Source organism: Loxodonta africana, chromosome 6 (assembly GCF_030014295.1).
Source record: "Loxodonta africana isolate mLoxAfr1 chromosome 6, mLoxAfr1.hap2, whole genome shotgun sequence".
Taxonomy (NCBI): domain Eukaryota; kingdom Metazoa; phylum Chordata; class Mammalia; order Proboscidea; family Elephantidae; genus Loxodonta; species Loxodonta africana.
In genome coordinates, this window is record NC_087347.1 from 21,686,346 (window position 1) to 21,700,469 (window position 14,124).

The 14,124-nt window shown below is 39.2% G+C and overlaps 1 protein-coding gene across 1 annotated transcript in view; it reads left to right on the forward strand.

Moving 5' to 3' along the window:
• The first annotated feature begins 13,072 nt into the window (after positions 1-13,072).
• The window catches only part of LOC100668227 (putative serine protease K12H4.7), a 44,062-nt gene continuing 43,010 nt past the window's right edge, over positions 13,073-14,124 (forward strand). The window contains exon 1 of the mRNA XM_023543043.2: positions 13,073-13,258. Coding sequence (XP_023398811.2) covers positions 13,073-13,258 — 186 coding nt within the window. The remainder of the gene's footprint in view (positions 13,259-14,124) is intronic.

Genomic DNA, 14,124 nt, shown 5'->3' on the forward strand with positions numbered 1-14,124 from the left:
TTGATGACAAGGACTTACCCCAGAACCAACAAAGAGAGAAGACCTTCTCCAGGAGCTGCTGCCCTAAATTCAAACTTCTAGCCTCCTAGACTGCTAAGGAATAAATTTGTTTGTAAAAGCCATCCACTTTTGGTATTTCCGTTATAGCAGGACTAGATAACTAAGTCAAAGAGCAAAACCATGCCCCCATTCATTAATAGATCTGAATTTGCAGAGCATGTTTATAAATCTCTGTTTACTAGTGAATTTTCTTGACATTCTTGCAAAATCCTTTAATTTCGTAGTTTCTTAAATCTGTCATATTATAAAACAGAGGTAATTGCAAACTGGAAAGAATTATATTGCATAAATGGTACAATTAAAGCATACTAATTGCACTGATTTTTTTGTTTATTTGCTTCTTTTTCATATTCTTAGAGTACTTTGAAATAATTTATAGAACTCTGGCCACTCATAACATTGAGGGTTTAAAAGCAGTGAAAGAGGCTTTAAATCTCATTGCGGAATGGCTGAAAAATGCAAAATACTACCATAATCTTGCAGATGACTTCATGTAAGTGGTTTGGTTTTATGTGAGAGCGTATGTGCCTCAATATGGTCTGATATTTACTAGAATTTACACCATTAATGTAGTTTCTTTATGTTTATGCTACTTATATGGGAGGAAAAGCAGATTTTGAACAGTTTTGAACAGTTTGATTCCTTTTGGAAACTGTTTATTTTAGCAACTCCTAGATCAAATAACAGATGTGGCCAGTACCCCTTCAGATATTTTTAAATTTGGTGGTACTGCAGATGAGAGGGCAGAAAGAGTGGGTGCCACTATTGGGGTCTTTGGGCAGGGTCCTGTGACATCGCCATGATCAAATGCAAATCGGACAGTTGTGATTCTTTACTTACCTGAAGCCTATTTCCTTTCCATATGAAGTTGATGATTTATTTCACCATCTCATTACAAAAAGCCATTGGAATTTGGATTGGGACTGCATTGTATCTATAGATTGCTTTGGGTAGAATAATCATTTTCATAATATTGTGTTTTCTTATCGATAAGCAAGTTATGTTTTTCCACTGATGTAGGTCTTTTTTGGTTTCTTTTAGTAGTGTCTTGTAGTTTTATTTGTATCAGTTTTTACATCTCTGGTTAGATTTATTCCTGAGTATTTTATCTCCTTGGGGGGCTGTTGTAAATGGTATTGATTTGGTGACGTCCACTTCTAAGTTCTCTTTTTTGGTATACAGGAATCCAACTGATTTTTGTATGTTTATCTTCTATGCTGATGCTTTGCTGAACTCTTGTATTAGTTCCAGTAGTTTTCATGTGTTTTCTTTAGGGTTTTCTGTGTATAAAATCATACCATCTGCTAATAGAGATACTTTTATTTCTTCGTTGCAAGTTTGGATGCCCTTTATTTCTTTATCTAGCCTAATTGCTCGGGCTAGGACCTCCAGCACAATGTTGAATAAGAGTGATGATAAAGGGCGTCCTTGTCTGGTTCCCATTCTCCAGAGGAGTGCTTTCAGACTCTCCCCTTTTAGAATGATGTTGGCTGTTGGCTTTGTAAAAATGCCCTTCATTATGTTGAGGAATTTCCCTTCTATTCCTGTTTTGCTGAGAGTTTTTATCATGAATTAGTGTTGGACTTTGTGTCAAATGCCTTTTCTGCATCAATTGATAAGATCATGTGGGTCTTCTCTTTTGTTTTATTTATGTGATGGATTACTTTCATTGTTTTTCTAATGTTGAACCATCCCTGCATACCTGGTATGAATCTAACTGGGTCATGGTGAATTATATTTTTGTTACATTGTTGAATTCTGTTGGCTAGAACTTTGTTGGGGATTTATTGTGTCAAAGTTCATGAGGGATATTAGTCTGTATTTGTGTGTGTGTGTGTGTGTGTGTGTGTGTGTGTGTGTGTGGTGTCTTTGGATCAGGTTTTTCTATCAGGGAAATGCTGGCTTCATAGAATGAGTTTGGGAGTATTCCACGCTTTTCTGTGACCTGAAATAACTTTAGTAGTAGTGGTGTTAACTGTTCTCTGAAAGTTTGGTAGAATTCTCCACTGAAGCTGTCAGGGCCAGGGATTTTTTTCTTTGTTGAGAGTTTTTTAATTACCTTTTCAATCTCTTCTTTTGTTATAGGTTTATTTATTTGTTCTACCTCTCTTTGTGTTCATTTAGATATGTAGTGTGTTTCTAGAAATTTGTCCATTTCCTTTAGGATTCCAAATTGGTTAGTGTGCAATCTTTCACAGTATTCTGTTATGATTCTTTTAATTTCAGTTGACTCTGGTGTGATATTGTCCATCTAATTTCTTATTCAAGCTATTTGCTTCCTCTCCTGTTTTTCTTTTGCCATTTGCCCAACGGTATAAGATTTTGATGATCTTTTCAAAGAATCAGCTTTTGGTATTATTAACTCTTTCAATGGTTTTTCTGTCTTCCATTTCATTTAATTCTGCTCTAATTTTTATTATTTCCTTTCTTCTGGTGCCTGGGGGTTTCTTTTGTTGTTCTGTTTCCATTTCTTCAAATTGTTGGGATAATCATTTAACTTTGGCCCTTTCTTCTTTTTGCATGTGTTTTTATTGCTATAAATTGACCTCTGAGCACTGCTTTTGCTGTGTCCCAAAGGTTCTAGTAGGAAATGTTGTCATTCTTATTCGATTCTATGAATTTCTGTATTCCATTCTTAATTTCTGCTTTAACCCAGTAGTTTTTGAGCAAGGTATTGTTCAGTTTCCATGTGTTTGATTTTTTTTTTTCCTTGCTTAAAAGTAGAAACTTTTATGGCTTTATGGTCAGAAAATATGCTTTTTAATACTTTTTTATATTTTAGATTCTTTTAAGACTTGCTCTGTCACCTATTATGTGTGCTATTCTGGAGAAATGTTCCATGTGCGTTTTAAAGAAAGTATAGTTGCCTGATGTCTGGTGGAGTGTTCTGTATGTCTCCATGAAGTCAAGTTGGTTGATTGTGGAATTTACATCTTCTGTGTCTTATTGTGCTTCTTTCTGGATGTTCTGTCCTTCATCAAAAGTGGTGTGTTGAAGCCTCCTTCTCTTATTATGGAGCAGTCTATCTCTCTTTTCAGTGCTGTTAGACTTTGTTTTATGTATTTTGGAGCCCTGTCGTTGGGTGGGTAAATATTTATTATGGCATATCCTCCAGGTGTATTCACCGTTTAATTGTTGTATACTGTCCTTATCCTTTGTGGTGCGTTTTACTTTCAAATCTATTTTGTCAAAAATTAATATTGTCACTCCTGCTCTTTTTGATTATTTGCTTAATATATATATATTGCATTCTTAGAGATTTAGTTTGTTTTTGTCTTTAAGTCTAAGGTGTGCCTTCTATGCAGCATATACGCCAATCTTTTTTTTTTTTTTTTTCCTATCCATTCTGTCATTCTCTGTGTCTTTACTGGTGCATTTAGTCCATTTACATTCAGCATAGTATTATTGGTTATGACTTTAGTGGTATCATTTTGATCTCTTTCGTGTGTGTGTGTACATTGTTTACAGTTTCTTCATGCCACTTAATCTTCTGTGCCTAGTCATTTTTCTTTATATATTTCCCTATCTTCTTTTTCATTGTTCTTTATTTTCTATCTACTGAATCTTTATGCTTCTCATGTTTTTTATTTTGATGTGTAGGATTGTTAGTTTTCTTTGTGGTTACCTTATTATTTACCCCTAATTTCCTAAGTTTGAACAAATCTTTTATTTCTTTATACCACCTTGATTTCCTCTCCATCTGAAAGATCTAGGACTACATTTTTTAGTCCCTCTTTTTCAATTTAATATTGCCATCTTTTACATAATGATATCTCTGTTTTCCTGGTTTGAAATTCTTTAATCTTGATTTGTTTTTGTGATTTCCTTATCTGGTTTGATATCTGGTTCCTCTATCCTGTGTTCTAATTTGGGTTGTTATCTGATGTTATTGATTTTCTAACCAGAGGACTTCTTTTAGTATTTCTTGTAATTTTGGTTTAGTTTTTGTAAGTTCCCTGAGTTCCATTTGTCTAGAAATGTCCTAATTTCACCTTCATATCTGAGAGACAGTTTTGCTGGATATGTAATTCTTGACCTGTAATTTTTTTTCCTTCAAGACTCTATACATGTCATCCCATTGCCTTCTTGTCTGCATGGTTTCTGCTGAGTAGTTCAACCTTAGTCTTATTGACTCTCATTTGTACTTGACTTTTTGTTTATCCCTAGCCAATCTTAAAATTCTCTGTTTATCTTTGGTTTTGGCAAGTTTGGTTATAGTATGTCTTGGTGACATTCTTTTGGGTCTACCTTGTGTGGGGTTCAATGAGCATATTGGATAGATATCTTCTTATCTTTTGTGATATAACAGAAGTGCCCTGCCAACAAATCTTCAACAATTTTTTCTGTATTTCCTGCTATCCCCTCCCCCCCCCGTTCTGGTACTCTGATCACATGCAGGTTGTTAATTTTCCTGTTGTTGTTAGGTGCCATTGAGTCGGTTATGATTCATAGTGACACTAAGTACCACAGAACGAAACACTGACCGGTCCTGCATGATCCTCACAATCACTGTTATGCTTGAGCCTATTCCTGCAGCCACTGTATCAATCCATTCCGTTGAAAGTCTTCCTCTTTTCTGCTGACCCTGTACTTTACTAAGCATGATGTTCTTCTCCAGGGACTGATCGTTCCTGACAACATGTCCAATGTAAAATGTAGTCTCGCCATCCTTGCTTCTAAGAAGCATTCCTGTTGTACATCTTCCAAGACAGATTTATTCATTCTTTTGACAGTCTGTAGTACATTCAGTATTCTTTTCCAACACCACAATTCAAAGTGGTCAATTCTTCTCTGGATTTCCTAATTCATTGTCCAGCTCTCACGTGCATATGAAGAGATTGAAAATACCATGTATTGGGTCAGCACACTTTAGTCTTCAAGGTGACATCTTTGCTTTTCAACACTTGAAAGAGGTCCTTTGCAACAGATTTGACCAATGCAACGTATCTTTGGATTTTTGACTGTTGCTTCTATGGGTGTTGATTGTGGATGCAAGTAAAATGAAATCCTTGACAACTTCAATCTTTTCCCCATTTATCATGATGCTGGTTATTGTTGCAGGATTTTTGTTTTCTTTATGTTGAAGTATAACCCCTACTGAAGGCTGTCTTCTTTGATCTTCATCGGTAAGTACTTCAAGTCCTCTTCACTTTAGGAAGCAAGGTTGTGTGATCTGCATAACGTAGGTTGTGAATGAGTGTTCCTCCCAACCTGATGCCCAGTTCTTCTTCACATAGTCCAGCTTCTCAGATTATTTGCTCAGCATACAGATTAAATAGGTATGGTGAAATGATACAACCCTGACACATGCTTTTCGGAACCTTAAACCACTCAGTATCCCCTTGTTCTGTCCGAACGACTGCTTCTTGATCTATGTACAGGTTCTTCATAAGCACAATTAAGTAATCGGGAATTCCCACTCTTCACAATGTTGTCCATAATTTGTGATGATCCACATAGTCAAATGTCTTTGCATAGTCAATAAACCACAGGTAAACATCCTTCAGGTATGACCTCCTTTCAGCCAGTATCTCTCTGACATCAGCAATGATATCCCTGTTTGCAAATCTTCTTCTGAATCCGGCCTGGTTTTCTGGCAGTTCCTTGTCGATATACTACTGCAGATGCTTTTGAATGATCTTTAGAAAAATTTCTTTTAATAGAGTCCCACATAATTTTTAGGGTTTCTTTACTTTTTTTCAATTCTTTTGTCTGTGTTTTCCTCAAATATGTTGGTCTGAAGTGCTTTATCTTCAATCCCACTAATTCTATCATTTCCTCAATTCTATTCCAATGACTTTCTATTGAGTTGTCTAATTCTGAAATTTTATTGTTAATCTTCAAGACTTCTGTTTGCTGTCTCTCTAAGGATTCTTGCAGCCTGTTAAATTTGTCCTTATGCTCTTTTCTAATCTTCTTAATTTCCTCTGTTCCTTTGTGTGTTCCTTGGGTTGTTCTGTATTTTGTCTGATCTCTTGAAGAGTTCTGTGTATTAATCTTTTGTATTCTACCTCTGGTATTTCCAGGAATTTCTCTTCATCTGGAAGATTTCTTGATTCTTTGTTTTGGGAGCTGGCTGAAGCCATCGTGGTCTGCCTCTTTATGTGATTCGATATTGACTGTTCTCTCTGAGCCATCAATAAGCTATTGGATTTATTTATTTTATGTTTCCTTATTGTGTCCTAGCTTCTTGTTTTGTTTTGTTTTGATATGCCCAAACAGGATGCTTGAGTGAGCTGGTTTGATTATTGTCACCTTGAAGTGTTAACATCCTGTCAACAGGTAGTTAGAGCTGTTACTAGGTTTATGAGCCCAGAAATCCATTTAATTTTCTTGTATGGATTCAGCTCAGCTGTCCAGGTAGTTGGTCACCAAGTGTGCTGTTTAGGCTTTCACCTACAGTCCCAGACAGGTAGAGGTGATTGGTGTAGGGACAGGTACCTGAGTTCAGTAGGGAGTCACGTGCTCAGCAAGGCAGGGGGCTGACAACCACACCTGAGTGCCTGTGAGGAAAACGTGTCCCTATTCCCTAAATCATGTAGGTGGGTGGGTTTTGCAGCCAGGATATTGCCACCAAATGCTGTTGTCTGTAAGAACTGGGAGGCACTGCTTATTCTTGGACTACTTTTGCAAGTGGCTAGGTGGAATGTGTGAAGTCATCCCTGCCATGGGTAGGTAAGGGCACTGCTTAATAGGCAGAGTGGTGTCAGACGTCATGGAACCTGCCTCTCCAGCATATAGCTGAAATATTTGAAGTTAGACTTCAGGCATAAAACCTGTTGTATTGTGCTAATGAGGACGTACTCTGTTGAAATGGGCATACACAGGCCTATGCAGGGGTGAAAGACATTCAAAGTCCATGAAATCCTTATGCCTGTGCCTAGGCAAAGGAGCTGTTTCTGCCCTGAGTTTCTGGCTTAGGAGAGCTGGCAGATTATTTTTTCCCTGTTTCTTAATTTATTCCTTCTCCAAGGCCAAGAGAATGCCTCAAGGTGAGAGACAGGCACTACTTCTGGCCCAGGGAAAGCAGCAATCACTGATGTTAGCTTGGCACCCAGTGTAGAGCAGGAATGGATCAGGTAAATGGGAGAGATCTTTGTCCCAAAGGGGTGGTTTTTGGTCAGAGCAGTAGATTTGATGCATGTACTTATCTTTTGCCAAAAGTGTCACTTTTCACTGATTCTGGAGGCATGGATGAGCTCTCTGCCACTCAATTTCTCCTGATGTGGAAGCCCATCCTAAACTCCACTGCTTGCCTATCCATCCTTGCACCAGCAGACCTGACCTGCAGGGTGCCAGTTCCTGCTGGGTTAGGTCTGGCAACTCCTTGCAGCTTTTGAACCATCTCTCCCTCCCCCTGCCATGTAGTCTAATTCCTCAACTTTGCCTTTGATGTTCAAGGCTCCTAGATTGTCATAAGTAATTGATTCACTTGCTTTTTTGGGTCTTTGTTGTAAGACAGACCACAGGAAGCGTCTGATTACTCTGCCAGATTGGCACCACCCCCCAAAATCAAAAGCTTTTATGTTTCTGCAGACTTTTTGTTCTGAGTTGCCTTCAAGTTGATTCTGACTCATGGCAACTCCTTGTGTGCAAAGCATAACTGCTCCATAGGGTTTTCAAGTCTGTTATGTAAGTTCATCAACTAATTTAGGTCTCTCAGTTATGGCACTAGATTGATTATAATGAGATAGAAGCAGTGGTTTTCATTCTCCCCTGTTCTGCTCTGTGTGATAAAGATCTACCCCAGGCAACTAGCTCTCACATGTTCACTTTTGTTCACAAAGGAACAGTGGAAGATCATATGAATGGTATAAAAAAAATAAGCACCTCTAATGGGAAACCATCTTAACGTACACAGTTTGTGAATGGAAAGTTATTTATTTCTTTTAAATCAAAATCATCCAGAGTATATAATGTAGAGAGTTTAAATACTGTTTAAAGAAAAAAAGTGTTCAAACTCTCAGTTACATATTGTACTTTCAAACTTCGGAATTAATCTAAGGCTATATTTGCTATTATATATTCTAATATTGAGTTAACTCATTAACAGATAACTTTTTCAAGGTTTTCTCTTTTGCTTAACTTTTCTGCTGAGGTGCTTAGAGGGCATTAGTCCACTGTAGGAGCCTCTTGGGAGAGTGAGCAGGCTTCTTCCTGACAAATCCAGGCAGCTGTCCCCATGTGAACCAAAACTTTCATGGAGGTTACTGCCACTACTGCCTTAAATCTTGCCTGCTGCTCATGCCCACGCTAGTTACAAAGCTGCCCTATTCCCACCTGTTTCCCTGAGCAGACCCTGAAACTCAACACCCTGTGGCTCAGCAGTTCTCCTTGGCTTAAAATTCTGCAGGTAGCCAGGCTGTGACAGTCCCTGCCATCCTCTGCATGCCAAGGGTCAAATGGAAGTGGCCAAAAGGTTCTTGATTTTGAGTCTGTGCTCGAAAATTAGAACTTCCGGCGCATCCACCCCAGCTCACTCTTACCTGAGCTGTAATCTGATTCAGGTTTAGTTTACCCTCAAACACACTAGGTGAGAAACCCTGGACTAGGTCTCAGAAAAGTAGGCTGTGGACATTCTATGCTAGTGTCAATTAAACAGCTGAAGACATTTGCTTCACAAAGATTACTGCATGTTTCTATATGCCTCAATGAAACTTTTCTAGCTTTTCTGCTTCTCATTTATTATTTTCCTCTAACACCATTTCCACTCTCTCCTTTTACTTCTTTCTGTTCTTCAGCCTTTCTTACATTCTGGCTGTAATAAAATATTTGGGAGACCCATGACATAGTAAAGCAGCAATTCTCAACCCTAGATAGAGGTTAAAGTGTAGCATACTTTCTGAAAATCCAGAGCTCCATAATCCCCCTAGCACCACAGACCTACTGGTTTAGATATCAGGATCTCTATAAAGCTCACTAGGCTAATGCGGCTGCACAGCCAGGGTTGAAATCACCGAAGAAAGGAGACAGATTCAGGAAAAATGCATTCTCTGGGAAGGGAAGACTTAAATATCAAGTCAATACAATGAAGGCAAAGGTAACTGCACCAAAGAAAGGAAGGCTGGTAACAGGGTGAGTTGGATGTTACTTTTCTGCTGATAGAAAGAGGCATGTATACTTAAAATATATAATATATATATTTCTTTTTGGTGTTTCCTTTTCTTTTCCCTTCTTTCTTCCTCCTCTTTGGTGAAGTTGGGAGACCAAATCAATGACATATTGAAGGTAACTAAGTTGGGCTGAGCAGGGGTGGGAGAATGAAAGTGTTTTGCTACTTGATCTGTTCTTTTTTTAGTTTCTTATTTTGAAAAATTACAGACTCACAAGAAGTTACACAAAGTATGCTAAGAAGCCACATGTTCATTTTAATCAGCTTTATCCATCATTAACATCTTAAATAACTGACTTAACACTATTAACAACAACAAATAACTATAATTGTTTTTGTTGTAGTTTTTGGTGATGTTGAGCTGGTTTTGACTCAGTGCAACCCTATCTGCGACAGAACAAAACAATACCTGGTTCTGTGTCATCCTCACAATTTGTTATGTTTGAGCCCATCATTGCAGCACAACTTTGTCTTCCCCTTTTTCACTGATCCTCTACCTTCCCAAGCACTATGTCCTTCTCCAGGGGCTGGTCCCTCCAGATAATATGTCCTAAGTACATTAGATGAAATCTCCTCATCTTCCCTTCCAAGAAGCACTCTGTGCTTCTTCCAAGACAGAGTTATTTGTTCTTCTGGCAGTCCATGGTATATTACAAATTCTTTACGAACACCATTCACAGTCTATATGTGTGCATCATAACAAATTATGGATAACCTTGAGAAGAATGGAAATTCCAGAACACTTAATAGTGCTCATGAGGAACCTGTATATAGATCAAGAATCAGTGTGTTCAGAATGAACAAGGGGATACTGCAGGGTTTAAAGTCAGGAAATGTGTGAGTCAGGGTTGTATCCTTTCACCATACCTATTCAATCTGTATACTGAGAAAATAATCCTAGAAGCTGTGCTCTATGGAGAGGAACAGGCCATCAAGTTTGGAGGAAGATGCATTAACAACCTGTGTTATGCAGATGCATAATCTTGCTTACTGAAAGTGAAGAGGACTTGAAGTACTTATTGATGAAGATCAAAGACCACAGCCTTCAGTATGGATTATACCTCAATATTAAGAAAATAAAAATGTTCACTAATGGGCCCAAGAGACAGAAAGGGCAGCATAAAGCAGAGGCTACATCAGCCTGAGACCAGAAGAACTAGAGGGTCCCTGGCTACAACTAATGACTGCCCTGACAGGGAACACAACAGAGAACCCCTGAGGGAGCACGAGAGTAATGGGATGCAGACCTCAAATTCTGGTAAAAATACCAGACTTAATGGTCTGACTGAGACTAGAAGGACCCTGGAGGTCATGGGCCTCAGACCTTCTGGTAGCCCAAGACAGGACCACTCCCAAAGGCAACTCTTCAGACAGGGATTAGACTGGACTATAGCGTAGAAAATGACACTGGTGAAGAGTGAGCTTCTTGGATCAAGTAGAAACATGACACTACGTAGGCAGCTCCTGTCTGGAGGGGAGATGAGAAGGCAGAGGAGGTCAGAAGCTGGCTGAATGGACACGAAAATAGACGGTGGAGAGAAGAGTGTGCTATCTGATTAGAGGGAGAGCAACTAGGAATATATACCCCCCAAAAAACCCAAACCCAGTGCTTTTGAGTCGATTCCGAATCATAGTGACCCTATAGGACAGAGTAGAACTGCCCCCTAGAGTTTCCAAGGAGGCCTGGTGGATTCAAACTGCCGACCCTTTGGTCAGCAGCTATAGCAAGTATATAGAAAGGTGTGTATAAATTTTTGTATGAGAAGAGACTGACTTGATTTGTAAACTTTCACTTAAAGCACAATAATAATTTAAAAAATTTCAGAAAGGGGAAGGAAATTATAAAAGACTGTGTTTTGGATATATGGCAATCCAAAAGAAAAATTTTAAATTGGTTGCGATATCCAATACAATAAAGACAAATGTACTTATTAAATAGAAGCAACACGCCACAAAGAAAAAATTAGCTGAAATAAATGAACAGCAGTGTCATGGATTGATTGTGTCCCCAAAAATATTTGTCAACTTGGCTTGGTCATAAGTCCCAGTATTGTATGATTGTCCAGCATTTTGTCATGTAATGTGATTTCCCTATAAGTGTTACAAATCCTATCTCTATGATGTTGATGAGATGGGATTATCAGCAGTTATGTAATCTCAATCTAAAAGCTTACTCTACAATTTAAGCCAATCTCTTTTGAGATATAAAAGAGAGAAGTGAGCAGAGAGACAAAGGGGACCTCATACCACCAAGAAAGCAGCGCTGGGAGCAGAGCACATCCTTTGGACGCTGGATTCCTGCGAGGAGAAACTCCTAGACCAAGGGAAGACTGATGACAAGGACTTTCTTCTAGAGCTGACAGAGAGATAAAGACTTCCCTAGACCCGGTGCCCTGAATTCAGACTTCAAGCCAACTAGACTGTGAGGGAATAACCTCCTCTTTGTTAAAGCCATCCACTTGTGGCATTTCTGTTACAGCAGCACTAGATAACTAAGACAAGCAGACTCAGATAAAAAGAAAGTTGGATGAGATTAAAAAATATACAAGAATATCAAAGCTATAATTAACTTTTATAGGCACTGGGAAGCAAAAAAATAGTCCACATGTCTTGCTTTATTGAGGTGGCATGAAGCCAAACCCACAGTATCTCCAATGGATGCTTGTGTAAGGCAGAGCTATAATGCGCCTTAGAAGTGATGAAGGACAAAAAGACTTTGCCAATCTTCTTTTGGACATATCATTAGGAAACTCCAATGGCTATAAAAGGATATCATGTTTGGTAGAGGTTGGCAAAAATGAGGGAAACTCCATGAGATGGAGTGACAAGTGGCTTCAACGATGGACTCAAACACACCAAACATTGTGAGGATGGCACAGAGCTGGGGAATGTTTTATTCTGTTATACATAAGACCACCGTGAATTGAAGCTTCAAACACAGGCAGTCCGGCCTCTAAACCAGTGGTGTTAATTGGTTTTTGGGATCTAGACATGAAAAAATGTCATTAAGTACTTGCAACACCACTCCCATGGCCCCCTCCATGTTAATCCTTGCACCATTTAAAACACTCCTGTTCCACACTGACATAGGCACATGTTGAATTCAAACCCTCCCAGGTTATTCCTTGTATGCTTTTCTCTTTCTTTCCTGTGAAGATGTTGCATTCTTAACTCTACTACAAGACATTCCAAGGAGAAAAGCCAGGGTTACTCCTTATCTCTCTAGGAGGCCAATAGGTTTGGGCAGCTCAGAACATGTTTGTGGTGGTGGTGACATTGAAAAAGGGGTCATGATGGTGGTAGTGATGGAGATTAGGAATAGAGAGCAATAGCAGGGCCATTTCTACAATGAGAGAATTAGAGGTACCAGCAGTATGAAACTGAGACAAAAGGTTCAAGCTATTTTTTGGGTTTCTACACACAGAGGCAGAACCAGTTGGAATCTCGGCATTCATCTTTTTTTTTTTCTGTCATTCTGTGTATGGTTTTGGAGTCCTGCCAGAAGACCCCACAAAAGGTGAGAAACCAAATACAAGGAAATCATTCAAATGAGGATAAATTTCTTAGCTTCTCCCACTTTTACCTTGGGCTTCTGTGTTTGGTGGTTTAATACTGTCTTGTTGATGAGGAGCCCAGGGTCTCCACCCAAGCAGGTGGAGTAAAAAGCCACTAGCAGGCATCTTTTCCCCTCCCCCATCTGACCTTTTCTACTCAAATGTCCACATAGTCTAAACAGTTAGGGCACATAGTGGCACGTAAGTTTCTAGGTGGAGATACCATCACGGATCCCCAGGGGCCGAGATCCAGCACTGACGTCTGTCATTCTTGCACCAGGGTGGGGACTATTGCAGTAGAAATAGCGCACACTACACTGTGGAAACTGTTTCCCACGAGACAACCATGGCCCGAACTCTTGAGTGGTTGCTGCTGTTGCTGCTGCTGCTGGTCTTCTGTTGCTGTGCCCAGAGTTTCCTCCAGAGAAAGACTCGGGGTGAAGTAATGGGAAAACCGGGTGGCGCTTCTGTAAGCTGGTTTACCCAAAAGCTCAACCATTTTAGCAAAAGGAAGCAGCCAATCTGGCTACAGGTAAAACTTAATAACAAGGGCAAGTGATTACAGGTGGGGGATATTGTGAGCTTGAAATCTGGTGAGGGTGCTGCAGAAATTCTGGGTGGTATATAAGGGATGGGTTGTGCAATGTTTAAGTTCAAACCCAGCCAGAGGCATATCAGAAGAAAGGCCTGGCAATCTGCTTCTGAAAGGTCACATTCTTGAAAAACCCGAAGGATCACAGTTCTTTGCTGACACTCATGAATTCACCATGCATCAGAATCAAGTTCTTTTCCTTTTTTAATTGTGTGCTAGAAATTGTACTAGGCCTTTTATGTATTTTATATTATCTTGCCCTTTTTAAGATTTTTCTGGTTTAAATATAAATATATATAGATACATAGAGACAACCATGGCTGTGCCTCTTGTGTGTAATGGCTGGAACCATTCTGTCATAGTTATTCCCATCTCTTGTATGATTTTTTTCTAGTATGTGGGCCTTGAAAGGGTTGCTCGCAAGCACTTGGCCAAAGCCCAAACACTGTCAGCTGAGCAAGCAAGCCGACACCCGGAGACGGCTGCTGCAAAGATCAATTATGACATATTTCTTGTTTTATTTACCTTATTTCATTTTTGGCTTGGGAGAAATGATATTTATTTTCTCACACTTTTGTAGGCCTTTTTTTTTTCTTTTTTTTCCATTACTACCCCAAATATACTGAATCAGATTCTACATTTTAATAAGACCCCAAGTGATACTTATGTATATTAAATTTTGAGAACCACTGGGTGGGTACTCTACTACTGGTTCTCAGAACTGGTCCCTAACCTGCAGTGTTAGCATCTTAGGGCACTTGTTAGAGATGCGAAGTATCAGCAGTGTTTTGAACCAGAATGAAGTA